The sequence below is a fragment of the Lampetra fluviatilis genome, chromosome 11 (assembly GCF_964198595.1).
Source record: "Lampetra fluviatilis chromosome 11, kcLamFluv1.1, whole genome shotgun sequence".
Lineage (NCBI taxonomy): Eukaryota > Metazoa > Chordata > Hyperoartia > Petromyzontiformes > Petromyzontidae > Lampetra > Lampetra fluviatilis.
The window spans coordinates 3,572,915-3,597,216 of NC_136285.1; the positions used below are offsets into that span (position 1 = coordinate 3,572,915).

The window sequence follows — 24,302 nt, forward strand, 5'->3', positions numbered from 1 at the left end:
GCAGTAGGCAATGGCATCCCTCGCCCACACACATGGAGACCCTGACAAATGGTAAAGTATTTTATAGCTATTTATTACGAGAGAAAATGCAATTCGTGTTTATTTTTACGACAGTATAAATGTTTTAACAAGCTTGAAGTTTTGTGACTACGCCTACTCGGGACGTTTTTAGGTCGACCTCTAATGGTGGAGTCGGCAATCACCAACACCTCAGGGATCATCAGGGTCTGATCAATGTGTATGACGATAGCAGAGATGACAAAGAAGTTGATGGTGGGGAGGAGGAGGTGATGGATGAGGACATGACAGTGACCACCAGCACAGTGATCAGCATGTGGGTGACAGTGTCTGCTGTGCTCGGACGATGAAGGTGGTCACTGCTACTACTCCATCCACAGTGTCTCGTGAAGATCGACTGGTCCTGGCCGGATCCCCCGTTCATGAACCCACTCACACCGGACCATCAGTGGTCAAGTTTGGTAAAATAACGCACCAGGAATCGACACGGGAGGGCCTTCATGCAGCAGTGGATTGACGTTGGATTAACAATTCACTGCAAAGTAATAATTCTACTATTCTGGGAATCGTTGCAGCCCTGCAATTTAATACGTACAATTAAATGTGATGTTTCAGAGTGGAGTTGGAGGCTCAGTGGTTAGAGTGCGCTGCGGGTGTCTGAATTGCTAATGTGAGTTAGACACCCATCTGGTGGACATTGTACGGCAAATTTCTTGGCCTTTTCTGGTTATCACCACCGGTTACTTTTAAACATTTTAACATCGTTCCCTCTTTCCATATACTCAATTTGATCGTAACTGTCGCTGACAAATAGCCTCATCACTAAATAACACAGCATAATTATTTTGGAATCTGCTTTGCAGTGGAATCACTCCCATGTGTCACCTTTCCAGACTATCCTTTAACAAAAGTACTTATCACAATGGGAAATACTGAACTGGGGTAGGAAAGGTTAAAAGGAAGCAGCTATTGTCACGTCTCATGATTGAACTCGAGTCCATAAACACATAGACACACTGCTAATATCAATTGGAGGAGTAACATTGCAGTAAATATGGAACCGTTGGGCCAAAGTTGGCCAACAGCTTTAACCTCATCCCAGCGTTGGCCCAACGTTGGCGTGTTTGCTGGGATGGCATTCAGATGCATTTGCACACCTGTGCCATCGTGCTGATAAATTACTTGGACCAGCAGGGCTATGCCCAACACTCCTGGGAAGAATCAGAATGGGAATATTTATTTACAGGAGGAATCCGATGAGTTATAAAGTGATTTATAGATCTTGCTTATACTTTGCGCTCCTGTCCTGTTTTTGTATTGTTTGATGTTGTAAGGTTCTGACCTGCCCCTACTGGACATCTGTGAAAAAAAGCTTTATAGCTCATCGGATTTCTCCTGTATAAATACGTATTTTAATTCAGATGTCACAACTTAGGGGCCGTCCATAAATGACGTCACGCACCTAGAGGGGGGGGGGGGTCAGACATTTGTGGCGATGTGTGACGAGGGGGGGGGTTAGAAATGTGACGTCACATAAAAATGCACAACTTTAAATAAATATAGAATTGTTATAACAACACTCCTACAACATCCGAGTGCAGCGCCACATTAAATACGCACTACAATGACAATAAGTTAACGCGATTTGAAGCATGTTTATTTTCAAAATGGAAGTATGGTTTGGGGAGGGGCAGAGCTTTGTGACCTCATATTTGAGGGAGGGGTCTGACTTTTTGTGACACTGTGTGACGAGGGGGGGTCAAAAATCGTCCAAAATCGCGTGACGTCATTTATGGACGGCCCCGTAATGTCTTGGGTTCTTGAATCATTAAATGGGGTTGGCTATAAGCTAATGAATCGCTTTGGTTTTGATGGGCAGTCGTTGACCACGTGCTGAATAGCTCTGCTCGACTCTCACAGGTGGACCTCTCTTTTACCCCCCCCCCCCAACTCGTGTCGATGAGCGAATCGCCTGCGCGATATCAGAATTTCGGCGTTTCACCGTGGTCCATGGTTTGCGTGCGGGGAAGCCAGCGAGGCGTTCTGTGGGGCATAGATCATGAGGTCCTTGTTGCTCACTTGCAAGACCGTAATTGTAATATATATTGGGGGGGAACACATTCCCCCCCCCCCAATATTCAAATATAGATTTCTGTTTATATGATTGTGGTTATGGTTGTACTTTATTAATCCCTAATCTCTGCCATTACATACAATGAAACAAGAAAAGGTAAATTAGAAAAAACAGAGCAATGTAATACAATACACTATTAGACATTATTGTAAAAAATAAATAAGTCCATCCAATGTGTTGGTGATTTTTTTATATTTTAGGCAGGAATTGGCAGGAAATTCTTTTCAAATTTAGTTTTTTTTTTTCTGGGGGGGGGGGACCCCCAGAACCCCTGTAAGATTTGTTCCCCCCCAATGTTGACTCCATGGCCATGCTCGCTGGTGTGTCCCCCCACCCCCACCGCTTCCTTCACACTGCGCTCGGCGTTTTTGAGTCACTGACCACGAACCTGGGATGGGATTGCAGACGAATAACGGGAGGGCAGTTCGTGATCACCGCCAATCGGCAGTCCGGGGTCGCATTTCCTTCGTCGATGCGACTCCACGCGTGCTCTACGCGGTGACCCACGTGGAGGACACCGCGGAGGAGCGGGTGGTTCCCCGTGTAGCCCGTCCGCCCTGTCCCCATTCTCATGAATCCTTTCGAGGTGGGGGAATGGGGGAAACGACGACAGGTCGGCTGCGATAGATAGCAACGATAACGACGATAAAAACAAAGAAAGTTCGGAGACGTTGCGTTCTGCGGGCGACTCCACAACAGGAGGACGGGAAGCCATTCTCGGTGGTGGTCGATTGAGGTCTTTTTTTGTGGTCAATTGTGTGTCCCCCCCCTCCCACCATTCCGTTCGCACTGGGCAACTTTATTTCAAAAGTCTTCTTCATTAGGGGCAAATTGCGTTTCTACGATGGCGATCAGAGACGCCCTCCTCGTCACAACACCGCAGCTCTATTCCGCAGGCACCAAGTCTTCCCAAATCTCAATCTTGGACGTGCCTCTTATTCTGTTGTGGGGGGCTCGGGTCCAATCTCTGATCACCATTGAAATTAACTTCGACTTACAATAAAAAAAACAACGCACCTGGTTACCCGGAGCTGTGCAAAATGATTTATTCGGTTCCCATAGACTACGGAGTGCACAATTATACGCTCACACCGGCTACTCCAGCGTGCGGAGGAGCCGAGTTCGTAGGACGGTGTTTGTCCTCGATCTAAACCTTGGCGATTCGTCTTCCGGAGATGTTCTCAGAAAGTGGCAAAGGGGGGCATCCACTTCTCTGCACGGTTGCATGTAAAAGCGCTCTTGAGTTGCTCCGGACATAAAGGAAGCTCTATGGAAAACACATTTATTACAATAATCGTGGCATATTCGTGTGCCGAAATAGATATTTCTATCATGTGATGACACGTAATGATGGAAAAGGACAAGCCGATTTGATGTTAAAAAGAGCTTCATAGCTCATCGGATTCCTCCAGGATAAATATCTGAAATAGCCGAGATGTGCCTTTTGATATACGTTGGACCTTGCACGAGTTGGATCCAGTCCGTTGACAGCTTCGTCAGCAGCTTCCAGGGCATCTCTCCAGAGCCTTATTGAATCTCCACAATCAATCATTTCATGAAGTTCCACGATCTCCGCTGAGTGCTTCTCAATCGCGGCCGTGATGGAATCAATCTTATTTTGGGGCAAGATGAAGTAGCAGATTTCAGGGCCGCTGTCTCAGCCACGTAATCCTGATGGAACTGCTCCCGCGTCTGTTGTGGATTGCAGATTTCACCCAGTATAAGGGACTCATTCTGAAAAACGTAACTTTGAGAATAATTCGAGGTGACTGTATTGCTTTGCAGAGGATTTATAAGACATTTACAGCAATGTGATATGTAAAACGGTGGTGTGGGCAAATCAGGACAAAGGCCGTGATTTGGGCCTCACGCTAATAACGTGAAATTAAATTTAAATCTAAAACTAAACAAAAATGAAGGGTTATATGAAAGATGTATAGAATGGAACAAACTTGCCTTGAATTGGTCTGGGAGGATAAAACGTAATTGTACCACGACACCGGAATTCTTTACCACGGTGTTTAGGATCTATTTTATTCAACCACGTCTGTGAATTCTTTAGATGTGTAAATGAGCAACTCGTTTTCTCTCTGCCTATATGCCGAGACAACTCAGAGCTTGGCTTGCTGTTGGTTGCTGTGCTGAGACCATCAATTCAATACAACCGAGAGCCTTTGATCTCGGCTGTCCAGTGACTTGAAACCCAGGCTCACTGCTGTGATGTGAGAAACAGCTCGAGGGGCTACCTAGCCAGCTCCAATGAGAATTGTTTAGCCGTGCTCTATATTGAGAAGTCTCGCAATGATGGACATACATCCCCAATGGACGGATCTTAAATGTGTGCTCAGAGCAGACAGTCTGAGCGTGGATCAATGCCACAAATCGATACGATGTAATGAATGTGTTAGTAAGCCCACACCATTTGGATAACCCTGCACATTTCACGAAATTACTTGGCAACATATTGCACGAGTGGTCAATATCTTAAAAGGATATGCAGATAAAAAGGGGGGAAATATATATTTTTTTGTTACTTGCAATTTTTTATGCACGCGTTTTCACAAACCAAGCGGATCAATGTGCATCAGTCAATGGCTTTTACACCTGCCACCTATACTGTACTAGCTTGAAAAGCACAGAATCATATTTAGATTATTAACAGCTCTCACATCATGCGTATATCTATATAATTGGGACAGATAGTAAATATCTCAAATATGGAAATTTAATACAAAATCATTGATTAAAGCCAGTTTTCTTTTTACAAGACGAATAAGTGTCATCGCGATATGTTTTCTTGGTAAAGTCTGCAGCTAAATTATCAATACGCAATCGATCACTGTAAAGTGGTCAATAAAGACATTCTCAAGTAGTCGACAGCTTGGGATTTTTCAGAACCCAAATTAAAAACGAGAACATTCTTGGCAAATTTGCACCATGACGCAGGCGCAGTGTCCCAATTGTTCGAATGACATCACCGCCAGATTAATTCACGTCCACTATGTAGCGCATGGTGAATACACCTGCAACACGAAGCAGGGCGGGTCGTCGAATTCAAACCGCGAAATTCTCCCAAACAAATGGCCCACGGCACTGCCCCGTATTATGGTCCCACTAAGCTTAGGGTTGAGGGGCTTACCTCAGAGGCGGGGGGAGGGGGAAAAGTCCCACGCTGGCAAGAATTTTTTATGAGTTGTTCCTTAAGTGCCCGACACAGGACGGATTTTAAAGGTTACCTAGTTGGAGTGTGTATCGGTGATGACCTACAACAACCAGGTTTAACGTAAGTATGTATACTAACACCCTGGACTCACCATGGCTCAGGACGTTCTATTGAAGTTTACAGTCGTATCCCTCCAACAATTATTTTGTTGAGCCCAACTCAGTTAAGCTCATTTCCAATAGTACATTTTTACTGGTTGATAGAAAGTTGTTTCATTCCATCTCCGTTGTTTCTTTCATCATTTTAGAGGGAATTAACAGGTAGAATAATATGGCAGACAAAAGAAAACTAACGTTATGGCGTATGTCTGAATGAAGATATTTCAAGTGAGACAGGCGACTCAACAATGGGTTCACACATTGTACTAAAATGGTAATTTATTCGAAAATGTAACTGGTAAATTGAACACACACAACTTAAACAAAGAGTTCTGCTTCTCAGCCATGGGCTCAGCTCTGCCCATCGACCGAGCCCTGAAAGATCTTGGCGAGAAGCTCGCGGTTGGACTTGCTCTCCTGCGCGATTCTGCTCGCTTTCTGCTTGGAGCGTTGGACCTTCTTGGAGGAGGCCGTCGCAGCCACGGCCGCCCTCTTTTTCTTTTGCTCCTGGATCTCCCCCTCCGTCCTGCGCTGCCGGAAGCCCCACATGGGTTCCTCCTCAACCTCCCCCGCGGCCTGCCCCGCGGTTGCCCCACCGTCTCGAGCGGCGGCGGTGGCGGCCTGCTTCTTGCGTCGCTCGGCTAGGCGCCCGAGCGTGGCGCTGCGCTCCACGTTGGCGACATAGAAGCCCGTCTCCTTCTTGGCCTGCGCGATCTCCGTGCGCAGACGCTGGTTGCGCACCGTGCGCTCGTACGCCAGCCGCTCGCTCAGGTGCGCCCAGCGGAAGCGGTGCAGATACTGCGGGCGAGATGAGAGAGAGGGTATGTATGTTAAACTTATTTCGCACCATACGTAGTCCACCGTGCTAGCTAAACACAAAAAGCAATTCAAAAGAAATTAGTTTTTAATTTAGAAAAATTGAACACTCAACAACGGGTGACGTGGAGAGAGCAGGAGGGGCTTGACGTGGGGTGGAGCGTTTGTGTCTACGATGCCTTGCCACCGCGACCCCTGGTAGTGTCCCAGTCCTCCTCGACAGGGTCTCCATGTCCAATTGTGTCTCCTCATCTCTGTATGCAGTTTCTCTGTTTCTCTGGATGCGGTGTCCATGTCCTTCTCTATTCCCATGCATTGTCCCTGTGTCCTGATCTCCTCCTAAAGTGTCTCTGGGTTCACCAGCATCCCCCCTCGTACTTCTCTCGAGCAGTGCTGTCTGCTTCACTTGCAGTGTTGCTATCTCTTAATGTCTCATTGCGCTCCATGCAAACTTCTCTCCCTCTTAACCTTCAGCTCTTTGTGTCTCAGTGTCCCCGTCTCCTCCTGCAGTCGTCTCCCCCTAGCGTCCGTCTCCCCATGTAATGTTCCCTCTCGTGCATTCAGTCATGTATGGTAATCCCTCTTTAAAAAGTCTCTGCTTCCCCCTTCATTGTCTCCCTCTGCCACCAATGTGTCCCAATCGTGTTCCTGTACCCACCCACTTCCCACTGCTAGAATCTGAATTGCTACGTCTCTCAGTGCTGTCCTAGTTTATCTGTGTCCTGTCTGTATCTCCCCCTGCAATTTATGTACCTGCTCCGGAAGTGTGGCACAATCTATTCCTGCTATTGTTCCTGTCCACACCTTCCTCCATCTGCTACCGGTCACCAGCATACCTACATCCCTCAGTACTGCGGAAATGTACCTCTGTAGTTTTCCTGGATTTAACTGCAGGACAGCCATGTCAGCCCCCTTAGTATTCCTGTCTGTCGTGTCCCTCATACCACCTGCAGTGTCTCCTTAGACAGTGTTCCTGTCCCTGCCTACTTCCCCACTGCCACCATCTACACCCCTGAGTGCTGTCCCAGAATGCCCCGTGATGTGTTCCATTGTTCCCAGGCAGTGACTGTTTCCCTCTTGTCTTGTCTCGTTTCCCCATGCTTTGTCTGTGCTACAAGTAACCAATAATTCCAGCGGCACAACAAAGAGAGCAATGACATAACTTGACACATTTATATTATTTTATGCAATGCACTTGCACTCTGATTGTCCAAAGGCTTTGATTCATTCTAAAAATAACGATTTAAACTATTACTAAACTGAACTCATTTATTTTACCTGGTCAGGCCCACTGAGCTATATAGAGACTGGCCACAAATTATAGCTCAATGAAGTGGCCTTTAACAAGGACATGTATAGCAGCCTAATAGTCTAACAGTATGTTTGTAAATGTGGAGGGAAAAAACGGAGAACCCGGAGAAAAATCCACGCGACCATGGGGAGAACATGCAAACTTAAAATATACAGGCGTCAGGGTTGGGATCGAACTCACGACCTCCTGTATACCAGGCAAAGGAGTTAACATCTCACCACCGTCGCACCCCTTTAATAACAATTGAATTAATTAACCTTGCTCCTAAATCCACTCATTCACAAAACACAGTACTTCATTGTAACAAAAAATCTGCACAAACCACAATTGATTCAGTAATGAAAAATGTGGAAGTCAATGGGAGTCAAGTATGGTAAGAATAGGTTCCTACAAATTTCTGGGTTTTTCAGATTTAAACGTTTTTCAGTTAACAAGCAAGGAAGTTCAACTGCTGCAATAAAAATCTGTCGTATGATTTTTGGTAATCCTTGAAATCAATTTACCTTCAAACAGTGGCCTAAACGTGCCAGTATATGACGGTACGCCATTTGGGAACTTCTCGGACCACCAAACGTATACACCAGCACTGTTCAGAACGGTTCCTATTCTCCTATGCTACAATGTCTCCGCAGACGGGAAATGGCCATGAACATGGCCTGCAGGACGAACAGGTTTCATCCGGGACTGCCTTTAACTACGCATCACATATCCAGCACTATCTCGGACCCCTCCTCTTTCCCCCCCTTGCAATGCCTCCCACTCTACCCGTGTCTCGTTACGGCCATCGCCACACCTTAAGGCTCCACAGGTCGTCGTAGAAGCGGCTGCGCTTGCGCGTCGTGATGCGGTTGTTGTTGAGCATGATGGCCGCGAGCTTGGCTTTCTTCTTGTCCACGAACTCCACCCAGCCCTCCGTGTAGCTGCGCGCGTTGGAGCGCGATATCTTCTTCCGCACCTTCCTCGTGTGTTTGTCTGGGGTGAGGGGGCGGCGGAGAGTCGGGGAGGGAATAACAGTCAAGGTTCTTTCTATATGCCCATTTTTCCAGGGACGCTGCCTTGGCGTAACGGCTTGCACACTGGACTTGCTGGTTCGATTCGGTCTGTATGTGGAATTTCTTTCACACCATACATAGCCAACTGTGATAGCCGGAGGAGTTATTTTTAGTATAAATTGGTACATGCTACAGTTAAACTGATTGGCAAGGTTGTGTGTCGTGGGGTGAAGTATGGGTAAACCCAGACATATGGCCAGCATGTAAGAGTAGGCCAAAATATCCTCTAGAATGGCTCTCTGGAGCTTCCTCGAGTGGAGACTCATGCCAGCAGTGTAATGCAGAGTCAAGCAGGCCGGCTGTGAGAATATAGCACGTAGTTCACAAATGGAAGGCGACAATTTATAACCAGGGCTGGGGACCAAAGAGTTGTCCTACACGGCAAGTCCTCGTAACGCATTTTCGCTATAACACTGTTCTTTCACTCGAGAACACTTTTCGCACAACGTGAAACATGTCTATTATAACGCGGCTTCATTAAGCGAGACACATCTGCACCTAATTAAATTCAGTATGCCTTACTCATTACTACAAGGCATTCCAATACACTCTCAAGGTGAAATAAGTCATAATTGTATATTTTAGTATTCAGTGCAATGCCAGGCAGAATGGATGATCAGGTGGAGACCATCAACTGACGATACTTGGGAACCTGTTTTAATTGAGGGTGGTTGCCTGCAACTAAACCCAAGCAGAATTCAGCTGCACCAGCTCAAGTATAACCCGTGATGCATAGCTCTGCTGTCGCAAGACATCCCGGAATAGGAACAAAAAACCGATATAACTATGCAGATACAAACAACGGTTTATACACTGATGAAGACAAATACAACCACACACGTGGTTATAACTTAACATTTAATTACCACCAACAAAACCCAGGTTTTCAGCCAGGCAGCGGTACTGGCAGGGTACTTGACTCACACATTTTGGAGATCAGGAGTTCAACCAATATTTCCCTCTGCAGTAGATAAAACAAGTACCACAGTGTGGAAAGTTAACATTGTGCTGTAGAGAGAATTGTCCTTGCCATTAAAATGTGGAATTCATTCCCGTTGGCTACGGGCCACCAATGAAGACGAGCACTGCTAGATGCAGGTTTGAGCAGGGAGAGTGTGACTTTGCAGGATGCAGGTATAAGCTTGACATGCAGCTGAAACTCCCTTTGAAATGCTTCTCACAAAGCTCACAGATGTACGTTGTAGACAAGTGACAGTCAAAGCCCTGGTGTGTGCATGCCAATTGGCACACAGCTCAATTTCCATTTGAAAACCATCCAAAGCTGGCCAAGTCCTGCAATTAGTTCAATTTGTCACTGCGAAAACACCTTTGTAGAGACGTCTTCAAACATTTTGCTAAAAACCAAGACGCACACACGTCTCTTAATGATTCACCTCCGTTAAGAAGATCCACAGGTTTTTGTTGGCAGGATAATACATTTTACGTTTACAAAGTGCTTCACACCCCACTGTTCTACAACCAATGGATCCATATTTAGCTGGCATATGGCATATTGACAAGCACTTCTGATGTTTAATTTTCACTTCTGATGTTTAATTTTCACGAACAAATCAGTAAATCAACTAGGTGGTGCTGTGGCAAAGTGCTAATTTTTTCCCCTGAAGACGATTTATTATTTTTCTATCTACGTAACTTTACCGAAAGATCCAAAGAGTATGAATTCCTGCAGTCACGAAAGCTTTAAGTCAAGATTCAGACTGCTAAACTTAAGAATTGGAAGGTGGCATGTTCAAAAATTTATCACGGCAACACAGACAGTGATGCCTCTGAGTTTGCCAAAACAGTAGTCAATTTGCTGTAAGTCAACACCATCCATAATATAGGGTTTTTTTTTGGGTTAGATCGCGTAAATATAAATGTGTCGTTAATCCCACCACCATCTGACACAGCCAATTAGTAAGGTTTGTCACGTAAACATAATATGCAAATTCGTTACTAGTACAGCACACCGGTGTGTCGGAGAGCAAATCCACAACATTTACAATCTGAGTACGACGTTTCACCAGTAATTACAACTAGCTTCATCAGGCGACAGCCATATTTGTGGATAAATCCTCGTTTCGTTCCTTAAATAGAGGGGTAGATGTGATGACGTCACTTGAGGCCTTTTTGTGCCAAGGGGGGGGGATAAAGAATGCATATAAATGACAATGGGTATCCATTGGCGGTTGGGTTATTCATATGGTTATCAACATATATTATGCTTGTACAATGACAAACCTTACTAAATGGCTGTGTCGGGTGTAGGCGGGTTAAATAACACATTTATATTTTCGCGATCTAACATTAAAAAAACCCTATATTATGGATGATATTGGTCGCGAAACCCTACGTGTTAAGTCAACACCAGCTGTCCGTTGGGGAGACTTGAAACTCCATCAAAAAATGTGAATTTCTACCACTGTTTTAGGACCTCCAACAGAAATGGGCACTGCCCCACACTTGTTTGCGAATCGAAACAACTTGTCGTGTTGAGTTATTGCATTAATTAGCACAATAGCTTACAGAGATACAATAGGTTACAGAGATATAATAGCTTACAGAGCTATTTATCTTGATTTGAAGCTTTCGTGACTGCAGGAATCCATATTCTATGGTTCTTTCGGTAAAGTCACGTAGGTAGAAAATAAAATAAAATATTTCTACCTATGTGACTTTACCGAAAGAACCAAAGAGTAGAGCTATTGATGTCCTATTTTTGCTTGTATTCACTGCTGCAAGATGATGAGCAGCGAGGCATGTGGCACAGCTTTATATTAATTAAATACATTGTAAAGTAACAAAGTGAGAATTATTATGAGTAAAAAATATATTATGAAACGGGTGTTATTTAAACTTCCCGAGGTCAACTGAGTCCAAGTACGTGGGGCAGTGCGGTCAATATCACCACCCCCTTGTATGCTGCGAGTCGTCTCAACAAGCACTCATCAATAGCACCTCCCCCCAGACTCAAAGCAGCATCTTCGTCTGTGTGTGATTCTCACACAGGTTAACCAGGTCAGCTTCTGGATGGTACAGTATTAACGTTTTGGCTTCAAAGGTGTGGGTCATACGTAGTTTTCTCTTGAAAGTGGGGTCCACGTTTTGCAAGTGAGAACATGTTCGCACAGTTCAAAGACACAGCTTCAAAGCCCTGAGATGAGTTCAATTATTTTGTACGTTCTGCATGTTTTGTGGAAACAACGCCTACGGATAAGGCTCCTAACACCTGGGTCTGTCCCTTTAACTCCTGTCGATGAGCCTTCTGCACGATGAATCCACTCATCTCGGTTTCATCCAGATGGGATTGCACGAGAAGCTCCAATACCCGAAAGCCCTGGTGCGAGCCCCACAAGTGGGCTTCCACTTAAGGGTATGTTGTGTTTGGCCGGGTCATAATGTTATCATTTGTAATGAGTTAACTACAGCCCATAATCAATTCACTGCTGGATGAAGGTCTCCCTGAGCCGTGTCGGTCATGGGGGTCGTTTGACCTTAATTCAGCACACTGGTCAGAGCATGCTTGTGAAGGGTGGGTCACGATAACGAATCGCGTCCATACGTCGACTTTCATAAAAAAAAAACACGCTCGACACACCTTCCACACTTATCAAATGCTGTCATGCACACTCACGTGCTGCGTTCAACACGACGCCTAAAACAATTCTCTCATACGGCACTCTCACTCTCATTTCCTTACGAAGAGCAACGCAACGTTACGAGTCTTGCTTTATAACTATAAATAGATTTGCAGGAACCAAGTTGTAATCAGAGATGGTTTATCATGCTGGAGGTAATTTGATAAATGTTGTGTCACGTTGCCAGCCAGATGGCACAGGCGATTAGTCTGTTGCTTTTTATGGTGCTGAACAATTGTGATGTATATTCTTTGGGTCTTTCGGTAAAGCCACATACATAGAAAAAATAATCTATATATATAAAAGGGAAATTTGTGAATATAAGTGTCTGTTCGAAATGTTTAGCATACTTTCCAACATGCAACAAACATAAAATTTGGCATGTGGGTAGCTTCCAGACTGTACACAATGCAAAACGTATAAAAATACTTTTGTATTTGGGGGGGGTGGGGGGTGCGGTGGTGGCAGATATATTTTGCACTGCAAGCGATCGGTGACGTAACATCTATGATGTCACCCGCATGCAGCAGCGTTACGCAGTGTGCCTGCTGACGTCACACACCACCCCCCAACCCTCCGCGTAGGCCGTGTATTAATCCAAGACAAGAATCCAAGTCTAGGGTGAAGCCGGGTAGTAAAGTTAGTCAAAATAATAATATCACGACGTTTCGATCGCAAAACAAGCAATCGTCTTCAGGTGAAAAAAGTATAACTCGTAAAAACAAAGTTTTTCACTATAAATCCTTTATATGCGTGGCAGCGAACTTAATATAAAGGATTTAAAAATATATTCGCCTGTGGAGGACGCGGGGATCGATCCCGCGACCTTTGGCATGGGAAGCGAGGGCGCTACCAACTGCGCTACTCCGCCACGGCCTGTGGAGGGGTTACGCTCTGGGCTCTTATACTGTGACGTTCAGCCAAAGCCATGAATGAGTTCTATTTGAATAAATGTAAAATACATTTTTTTTGCCTAAAAAGTGTACAATTTTGGGATTTTTTTTTCACGAACATTAATTGTCTCGCACAACGAGTCTGTGTGGAAAATGTCAGCTCGATTGGATCACGGGAAGTGGGTTAAAAAACGACCGAAAGATTTGCACGGTCGTAAGCAAGCAAGCAAGCACGCAAGCATGCAAGCACGCAAGCAAGCAAGCGAACGTAATATAAAGGATTTAAAAAGAGGGGTAAATCTGCCGAGGCAGGCTGTTTACAAATGGTTTAGAGATGGGCGGGGCAGCAAATGTTAATGTGGGAGAGGTCTCCATAACCTGCATTAGGCCTACACCAATCAAAGAGCTGTTTACAAATGGTTTAGAGATGGGCGGGGCAGCTAATGCCAATGTGGGGGAGGTACTACGAGCTGTGGGGGGTGGCCATTGTATTGTGAGAGATTAGCATGTCAATGTAAGAAATTTGAAGCTCAGTGAGAGCTCGGACAGCGCAATGGCCACATGGAGGTGGAAAAGAATGGCAAGCCGCCATTTACAAGCACGGCTAATGGTGGCTGTGTTAGTGAATGTGGCTGTGGGGGGTGGGCATTGTATTGAGAGAGATTAACATGTCAATGTAAGACAGTGCAGTGGCCACATGGAGGTGGAAAAGAATGGCAAGCCGCCATTTACTAACACAGCTAAAGGTAGCTGTGTTAGTGAATGTAACTCAGAGAGTCTAAAATAACTGCTAGGTAGGATAGGAACATCACAGCCAGTTATGACCTAAACTGGATAATAACGTCCTTCCAATGATTGCTCAGTTTGTACCCATCTTCTCGGTTGAAATTGTGTCCGTGTTTATATATCTGGATGGCTTCATGAACAAATCTTTGTTAATAGCCAGTGGGTTTGCAGAGTACCTTCGTCTTGGCAAAATAAATGTTGTGTGTGCCCACAGCATTAACATAATGATCAGCCACGGCTGAGGTATTGGTTCTACTGTTTCAGATCTGCCTTATGTTCAAGGACCCGGTCCGAGACATGTCGCTTAGTTTCCCCAATGTAACTGCTGCCGCAGACAGCTTAGTTTGTAGACACAAGGGTATTGCATCCCGGGGATCGCATCCTTCACAGAAGGGATCAAATCACGAATTTTATGTCTTGTGTTGAATGTTAGTAAATGGCGGCTTGCCATTCTTTTCCACCTCCATGTGGCATCTGCGCTGTCTTACATTGACATGCTAATCTCTCAAAATACAATGGCCACCCCCACAGCCACATTCACTAACACAGCCACCGTTAGCCGTGTTAGTAAATGGCAGCTTGCCATTCTTTTCTACCTCCATGTGGCCATTGCGTTATCCGAGCTCTCGCCGAGCTTCGAATTTCTTACATTGACATGCTAATCTCTCACAATACAATGGCCACCCCCACAGCTCCGTAGCACCTCCCCCACATTAGCTGCCCCGCCCATCTTTAAACCATTTGTAAACAGCTCTTTGATTGGTGTAGACCTACTGCAGGTTACTGAGACCTCTCCTACATTAACATTAGCTGCCCCGCCGATCTCTAACCCTTATAAACAGCCTGCCTCGGCAGAATTCCCCCTCTTGTTTCACCTTAAGGCGATTGTTTGTGTTGTGATCGAAACGTCGTGATGTTATTATTTTGATTACTTTTTTCTATCTACGTGACTTTACCGAAATACCCAAAGAATATGAATTCCTGCAGTCACGAAAGCTTTAAGTCAAGATTTAATTGTGATGTAGAAACTGTAATGCGCAGTTTTTGTTTACCCCCTTGGTGCGAAAGAGAATGTTTCAGGAGGCGTGGGAGACAGCAGACAAGCATGGGCACCAATTGTCCAAGCTCTGGGATCCGTTATATAGAGGTCGTGCGTTCTATCCCAACCATGATGCCTGTATATTTGGAGTTTGTATGTTATCCTCGTGGTTGCATTAATTTTTATCTGGGTCCTCCGGTTTTTCCCTCCACATTTATAAACATGTGTTTAGAATATTTGGCTGCTATACATTTCCACATAAGACACTCCATTGGGCTATAATTTGTGACCAGGTTGCTTCTGAAAAATAGATAGAAATCTCAGTGGGTCTTACCTGGTAAAATAAAAAATATATAATTTAGTATATTTGGATGTTTGGTCAACTTGCACTGACCAATCTGACCGAGTACAGTTAGATATGTAAGATGGTAGTTAAACACAGCATCAACAACTGAAAATTGGTAATTCTGCTGAATTCTATTATTTTTACTTGAGCCCACGTTCAATTTGCCATCGAAGATACGCGTCGTGTCCTCTCCGAACAATTGATTAGCAAACTTGCTGTTGTTCAAGACCTTTGTTTTGAAAATATTTATCCTGAGGGTCACTTTGCAGCCTTCTTCATCAAGTCCTTCTAACACCATTACGGTGAGATCATCGAGAATAATGAAGGTTCGTCAGCCAAGGAACAGAACACATCTGCGAGGAATGTCCACGGAGGAGATGGAGCGATGAAATCGGCTCGTGCGTGGGTGCTGGGTGGATCGTTGCAATCATGAGGTCGTGGTGGATTGGGGAGGTCTTCGTCCAGCAGCGGATTGACCATGGCTAATGATGACTTTCACTGAAAGGTGACGCAACTGCTGCAGAACTGGCGTGATGTGTTCATGAGTGCGTTACTCTGCAACCTGGTGGGGCAGATGCATTTTGAAACAGTGGCAGTGTGAGAAATTAATCTGAGAAATCCATGAAAAATTGTGTGCATTGGGCTACCACAAGACATAACAAATGCATTGAGTATTTTTTGTAAAATTAATATGAAGGCATAAGCTGTGGGCAATTTTACTCATGCGAATTACAGTGATTCGGAACGAATCTCAGAAATGTTTTGAGCAGGAGAACGTTGTTTACTATCACACTCGAGGTTGTGAGAGAATAGTTTCAGGTGACCAGCACAATGGCCATGAATGTAGTCGGCCCACTTTTCAAGGTTTATTTTTGATACCATGATACACTTCACAATTAGGAGGGTAAAGTCTCAAGAGTTCAACTTAATAGAGATGTGTTTAACACGTAGGCTTTCGTGACCAATATCCATAATAGAGGTTTTTTGGGTTAGGTTGCGTAAACGACACATTTATATATTTACACGATCTAACCCAAAGAACCTCTATTATGGTTAATAGAAATTTCGCAACATCATTTCATGGACTTCAAATATACAAGCTTCGATTTTGTGGTGAAAAGAAAACAGTCCTCCTTTTCCATTGAAGAGATGATTTGTTATCCATCCATATTAAAGTGAAAATGCAGGTGACAATTTCTGAATAAAAGGCCTGAAACTGACTCTTTGCAGCAAACCATGCATAAGATGGAGTGGATCAGAAAGTCTATTCTATATGCACTGTCATCCAAATGCAGCCACTGCACGTCCAATAAGCTAGTTTGGATGAACAGAGGATGATAAATGGGTGGGGCACAGACTGGAGAATAGATGGACTCATGTGGTACGGGAATTGAAGCGGAGCAGACTTGTTGATGGCTCGTACCAGTGGTTGAGAATCGTCCTCCATGGAGGATTCTCATGCAAGGCGGTATTGGATGGCCGGTGGCGGCTGCCTTCCAGCTCCAGCTGAAGTTGAACAAGGCTCTCAAAAAATGGTAGAGCATTGGGGTGGATAAAACGCAGCAAGATGGGACAATGGGTGGTTTATATGATACATCCTGCAGTTACCCTAGCCATTTGAGCAATGAAGTATTTCCTGTGATTTCCTGGTGTTCAGCCACAACACTTGTATCAAGCCCGAGAGTTGTGTAGACCATACTTTCACTTAGTTGCATAGTGGAGCGGTTGTAATTTGAGAATATGTGCACTCTAAAAAAAAACATCACGCTTTTATGTGCCATTTGGTCATAAAATCTATACATGAACACATTACAAGGGCGCAACTTATTACACAAAGTGCTCACTACAAACGCACCACAATGCCTTGCCGGGCTCGTCAAGGAGAACAGACCATCACGCCCACTCCGTTCATCCTCGCAGCGGCTTTTAGCCACTCGGAGACGGTCATGGCATCGCGTGCTTTTAGCTGTGCCTCTGCTACTGTCTGGAACACTCTTCCTTCATTAAAAGCCTGTGTACCTTTAAATCTAAATTGAAAACTCTTTATGTATACTTCAGTCTGTTGTCCCTCCCTCGCGCATCTCCGATGAGCACGGTTGGCAACGTATGGTGCGAAGGAAATTCAACATACACAAGTCTCTTTTGCTGATCAACTGTTGGATCAGGGGCTCCTCAAACTTGTGTGGGTCGTGAGGATTATTTGACCATACCTCACCACGCTGGCCAATGCAGTTGGGTGAAGACGGGGAACAGACATGGATACATATATGTGCAGCAGAACAATGGATTTTTGTTCAGTTTAACACGTACGCTTTCGTGACCAATATAATCCATAAGAGTTTTTTTTGGGTTCGATCGTGTAAATATAAATGTGTCGTTAAACCCACCACCATAAGACATGGCCAATTAGTAAGGTTTGTCACATCAAAAAACGTGCCAATTCGTTGCACACCGGTGTGTTGGAAAGTGAACTCACAAACAGCTAGACGATTCTATTAAATTGAGTACAGAGTAGCATCTTCACCTTTCTGAATGTACCATTCAAACAAATACTCTTTCAGATCGGCATTTCGTTCCTTAGATATAATCATCGCTAAGTGTACCTACAGAGTTCTAAACGTAATCCTGACCTCCGCGTTTCTCTGGAGGGGGGGGGGATAACCGAGTATCACGGGAAGTCGTGTTGACATCATGACCACTTCACTGTGAATGAATGCCAGCTCGTGTGTTGTATTATGTGCGCACTAGCTGCAACAGGTGTTGTGTTACGAACTCTTCTCTTGTTAATAATACAAGGGTACAAAAGCGGTCCTCCACAGCGGTGGTCAGAAAACAAACTGAGTGGAGTGGACAGCGGGAATAAAGGGCAGAGTGGGATGCACGCAAGGACACTGCAGTCATTAATTATTAATACATTGAACGGTACGAACAAGAAAAACCGTGCATTCGAATGGATTCCGTAACAACGTTCAACGTCTATTTCTCCCAGAAGTATTTATTTTTACTTAAGTGGCCAAGCTAATCATTCATGCATTACCCCATCACGTCACTTGTGATGACGTCATCTCGTTTATAATTAAGTTATTAGTTTTATACGTAAATGGCCTAATGACAATTGGACAAAGCCCATCTCGCGTGGCTTACCTCCCAGGTCCCCATGCCTACCCCGGTAAGGCAATGTCAGTGAAGACTGGGGTAAGCCCAAATCACTCATCATCAGCCAGATTGTGTGATGTCATCTCAAAGGGTTAATTGGCCAATGTAATTTACTGAGAGTTTTTGGTCAACGCTTTGATACATTTGCCACATTATCTACATGTAAAATCCATAACAGCAACATGTAAAAAGTTCATATCGGATCGTCTCTACGGGAGTTATCGTGATCCTCAGATACACGCCACAGTGGCAAGATGTTAACTACCTCGCCTAGTATAAAGGGGGTTGTGGGTTCGATCCCGACCCCGATACCTGTATATTTGGAGTTTGCACGTTCTCACTGTGGTCGTGTAGATTTTCCCTCCACATTTAGAATCAACATGTGTTCAAGGTAACACATTCCTGCGGAGGGAGCTGGAGCTGGTAGGAACGTTGGGTTGCTCGGTCAATGGCCAGGGTCAACGGCAGCGTGGTGTATTCCGCAAATATGCCCGACTGTGAGGGCGGGCACAAGCCGGCCTGAGTAGGTTAAATGTTGAGTTTTATAAGGGCACCACGGGGTGACCACCCCGTCACCCAGCCCCACCCCCCACCCAGCCCCACCCTCCCTACCAGCCCCCCCCCACCAGCCCCTCCCCACCCAGCCCCTCCCCACCCCACCCCATCCAGCCGCTCCCTGCACTACGGACGGACACAATAATCCCCTGTGGGCTGGTGTAACCAGGAGGTTCCTAACAGTATTTGGCTGCTATATATATTTCCACGTGATAAGCCACTTAGTTGAGCTATCATTTGTGGCCAGGTCACTTCTCAAAAAGATCTAAACAGCTAAAGTGGGCCTTACCTGGTAAAATAAAAATAGTCTAGTTTAAAGCTTAAATAAGCATTTAACTTTAGTTAGAAAGCGTTACAAAGATAGTAATGCGTTTAGAAATATACAGCATCACAATTAAAATACATATGGTAATTTTGTATATATACTAGTCATTTAAATTAAACCGTGAGTTTATACAGAAATAGTGTCATGACCTTAATTGAGGGTCCATTGGCACTTCAAAGTGCAATATACAATGGAGACTTGGAAGACACGTGAGATAAACATCACTAATATTACTGTCGATGATGTCATGCGCGAGTTTATGCCACTTAGTGATATTTTTGTCGTTGGGATAATCAGATTTTTCGAGCTATTCCACTTATCCACAAAATATTGCAAACGGTAAAACGTTCCAAATATAGCAGGATGTATGTTGAACTTCTTTCACACCATACGTAGCCAACCGTGTCAATAGGAGGTGTGGGATGACACAAACAAGTGCATAATTGCAGACAATAGGAAGAATATGACCACAGATCATAGAAGCTTTCATGGATTCTACAGCTTCCATGGATAACAAGAGTAGTAGGCAATGTCTGTGGTTAGTACAACAGCATGGCTGACAGACAGGAAGGATGCAGTTCTTCCACGAAACCACCTCTGGGTGCCTTATCTGGGGATAAGCATGGATAATACGGTGAATGTGCTGCCACTTTCCAGTTACTCCTATCATATGTGCTTGAACGCGAACAATAGGAAGATCCACAGATTGAATCAGGAGTATATCGGGAGCACTGATAATAGGAAAGCGGGGGAAATGCGTTTCGCAACACCTGCCAAAATTATGGCTCACATGCATTATTATTGAACCCGGAGTTGAAAGACACCCATTTACACACTTGAATCATTGCCTTTTTTGCAAAGGCGACTTGGGTTAAATCAATAAATATCAGCGTAACCATGGTGACACTGATGGGAAATGGAAGGTTAAGTGTTAAAATCCTTGCTGAGGGTTGACTTGGAATTTCCACCGAAGGAGATGAAAACCATTTTACAATCAAAAACATAAAATTGAAGATCTCCCTTCTCAAAGCAGCAGGGAAAATTTGACATCCCCATGCCAGGCTCCCATCTATCCTAATGACCACTGCTGAATTCCCTTACTGTACTGCACTCACAAGGTGAACAGTAACATAAGAACTAAAAATATCTTTTTTAATTTTACCAGATAAGGCCCACTGAACTCTATAGCAATTTTCCAGAAGCGACCTGGCCAAAAATAGTAGTTCAACTTAGTGGCTTATCGTGGATATTTATAGCAGCCAAATACTCAAAACGCATGTTGGTTGACTCTAAATGTGGAGGAAAATCCTGGAGGGCCTGGGGAAAAATCCATGCGACCATAGGGAGAGAGAAAATGCAAACTCCAAATATATAGGTGTCAGGGTCTGGATCGAACCCATGAACTTCTACATACCAGGCGACGTAGTTAACATCTCGCCACTGTAACCCCCATGACATGTCTTGCTCATGTCACCGCCATAGCGAGCTCTAGAGAGCCCCTCTATGAAAGTATTCTGCCTACTCTTCCACTCTGGCCAGACGTCTTGGAAGTGCTCAGGGTTACCGACACTTTACCCACCACACAGGATCTTGTGATGGATTAACTGCATTAATTGGAAATGAAGATTAATAGAAAGAAAAGGAGCATGTAGTTTGTGGACAGAATGTGTAAATTATCGGGAAAATGTTAGCCTTGAATCATTGGAAATTTAAACACTGGCTTAATGAATAGTATTTTACGATGCCATATCGAGCATTAGCCTGTATTTTGGAGCCACCTGCTGACTAAACACTTGCTAGTGCAACGATGCTCTTGAGCTGAGGACGTGAGTGCCGGTAAAAATCCATGCCCTTTTACAAGTGACTCTTTTGACCAGGAAAACGTTGGAAGACAACGATTTGCGTTTAAGGCACTGTGCTGTATAGTTTTGCAATTTAGTTTTTTTTATATTTTGTACGACAAGCAACCCAGAGACTGTTGTGTAAGGAGGAAACATCGCGGTTGTTTCTCCATGAAGGTAAGACAAGTCTGTAATTTATTGCTCAAAAGATACCCATGTTGACCACTTGTTTACAGTCCTGAACCAGTGGTGGAATATCCACATTCCTATGGCGGGGGTGTGGGGAGTTTATTGAGAGGACCATTGTTGACTTCTCGACAAATTGATACTCTCTAGTGAGAATTATTTAATGTTTTATTTTTATTATTTTATTATTTCCATTCTACGTGACTTTACCGAAAGAACCAAGAAGATAAATTGATACTCATTGTATCGACCCCGGAAGGATATGGAAGTGGTTGTGATGATGGAAGTCGTGGTGGAAGTGGTTGTGGTGATGGAAGTGGTTGTATGACAGTGGTGGTGGAAGTAGTTGGGGTAATATTCGTGATGGAAGTAGTTGTGATGGGAGTGATGGTGGAAGTAGTTGAGGTGGTGGTTGTAGTGATGGACGTGATGGTAGTGGTGCTCGTATTTGTAGAAGTGGTTGTGGTGTGATGGTATTGGTGGTTGTTGATGGTGGAATGGGTGATATGGTAATGATATATAGTACAGAAGTAGTGATGTAACACAATTATGGTAGTGGTTGTTGTTTTCCCAGTTGTTGACGTTATACAGTACAGCATTATTAGGTTAATTATGCTATATTCAACTATGTTGATATGTAGATGTTGTTGGTGAAGATGTTCATTACGACGTTGTAATTATGTTTCGGATATGAAAGACATGTCGATGGTCTTAATCATGGCGGTGGAAATGTTGACGTTGTGGACGTTTACCAAACTAAACTTGTAAGCGCTGACGTTACCGACGAGAGCGAGTTTCGGCGTTAATAACGACAATGATGACGATGCGGGTGCCTCGTACCCTCTGGCTGCAGGAATATTCGTCCCAGCTCGCCGTGGCGGCTCAGCAGCTGACGCACGTGCTTGACGCGCAGACGGGGAGGGATGCGGCTCAGGTAGACGACTCCGGGCACCACGGGCCTCGCCGAGGGCTGCCCTGCCCCATCATCATCGACCCCAACATCATCACCATCAACCCCAACATCATCAACCCCAACATCATCAACCCCAACATCATCATCATCAACCGGGCCGCTCTCCCTGGACTCAGCCTCCTCCGCCTCGGCCATGGGAGCTCCACGTGTGGGTGACGGTGGGAGGGGACTCGGTGAGCACCGTTTGACCCCGCGAGGTCAAACGGTGCTCAGCAGGAGGTGCGCGACGCCGGCGCGGGGCGGAAAGGACGAAACAACTAAACGCAACAAAAACAACGACGACGACGAAGCGGTGCTGCGGAAACGAGTGTGCGATCTCAACAAATTAAATGTGCATCGCTCTCTTTGACTTCCCTTAATAGCGCGTGGAGGGGAAAGCCGCCATCTTGGGTAAGGAGGGGGTAGGGGGAGAGACTCCCACGGAGGCGTGGCAGTGACGTCATCAAGCGGGGACGTGAGGGGAGGGGGGAGGCAGGAAGGGGGGTTGAGGAGCTCGAGGGCCATGGCCACGGTGCTACTTCCTCACCCAAGATGGCTGCCGTGCTCATGGAGCTGGGAACCCCCCCCGCAACGCCCCCCCCACCCCCCGGGCCCCGCTCACCTCCCGGGCCCCGCCCACCCCTCGGGCCCCGCCCCCCCAGGTTCACGTGAGTGGCGAGTGGCCGTCTGGACCCCAGGGTCGTCGTTTAACCTGCGGCTCTTTAAAGGGACTGCTTCGTGTGACTCGTGTGTGTGTGTTTGTATTGGGTATTAGCACGCACACACAAAACAAGCGAAAGACAAAAGGAGCAAATAAAAAAAGGTTGAAGCAAAGGTTTGCATGTATAGGTTCGAAACCCGAGGGCTTAAATGAAAACCCACTTCAAAAAAAGAAGAATGTTTATACAATCAATCAATTGATCAATCAATTAAACAGCATACTAATTATAATTAAACATGTTCAACTCAGTGAACTGTTTATACTGCTTATAACACATGTGGGAAGTGGTGACACAGTGGTTAGCACCCTGCACTATAAAACTGTAAACAGTTATCTGGGTTTGATTCCCAGTCACGGTTGGACCGACCTAATTCACGCGCATTGCGGCCCTCTAAATATTGAGTTTGTTGCTGAATCTGAGAAAAAAAAACTTCTCCTATTGTTGTTTTGGTTTGCAGACCCCTGTCCGGACCTGTCCCCTGCGCCGAACAGAGCGAAGTACGGTGATACAATTCCCACGATGGTGATGGACACGGCTGTCATCCAGCAGTGGAATACAGATGGATGGTACTCACAACAGCAGATGGCAGCACTGGACCGCCAGCTCTGCTCATGGGCTATGAGGAAGGAACGTTGGCGATTGTATCTATATAACATTTTTATGCCAGTGTTGTGTTGTCCAGTTATTTGCTATTTGAGAGTACAGCTATATGTTGTAGGAGCTGGGTGATGTGTTGTATGTATGTGTGTATGTATGTATGTTGAACTTCTTTCGCACCGTACGTATCCAAATCGTCCTAATCTGAGGTGTGGGGGGGGAAGGACAACAAACTAAACACAAAATTCCGTTCTGAAGAAATGAGTTTTCAATCTAGATTTAAAAGTGCATTGGTGCACTCAGTTTAGAGTTACCACTACAACTGCTACAATAGCATTATGTAACACATAAATCTTGCGACCAAGGTCCAGGTCCATGGCTCCAGCTCCCTCCTCCAGCCTTACAATGACGACCCCGAAAATATTCAGCGAGAAATTTAAGCCATGCCCGTAGGAAAAAAAACCCCCACTCACAACCTGCTCTGTGCTTAATGCCACCATTGGTGCCCACCTGCTGGCAGACTGATGCCCACCTGCAGACTGGTTTTACTTCGGGTGGCTGATGTTGATGTACAGAGGGTGGACTAGCTGTCTTGTAACCCCCATTTCATTTT

At 45.1% G+C, this 24,302-nt stretch overlaps 1 protein-coding gene across 1 annotated transcript; it reads right to left on the reverse strand.

The window, feature by feature from the left end:
• Positions 1 to 5,535: 5,535 nt before the first annotated feature.
• On the reverse strand, positions 5,536 to 22,785 carry ABT1 (activator of basal transcription 1). Its single transcript, XM_078860814.1, has 3 exons — positions 22,259 to 22,785; positions 8,395 to 8,573; positions 5,536 to 6,271 (listed from the first exon to the last, which is right to left on the reverse strand). The coding sequence occupies exons 1-3, from the start codon at positions 22,524 to 22,526 to the stop codon at positions 5,825 to 5,827; spliced, it is 894 nt and encodes a 297-aa protein (XP_078716940.1). The 5' UTR covers positions 22,527 to 22,785; the 3' UTR covers positions 5,536 to 5,824.
• Between the last annotated feature and the right edge of the window lie 1,517 nt (positions 22,786 to 24,302).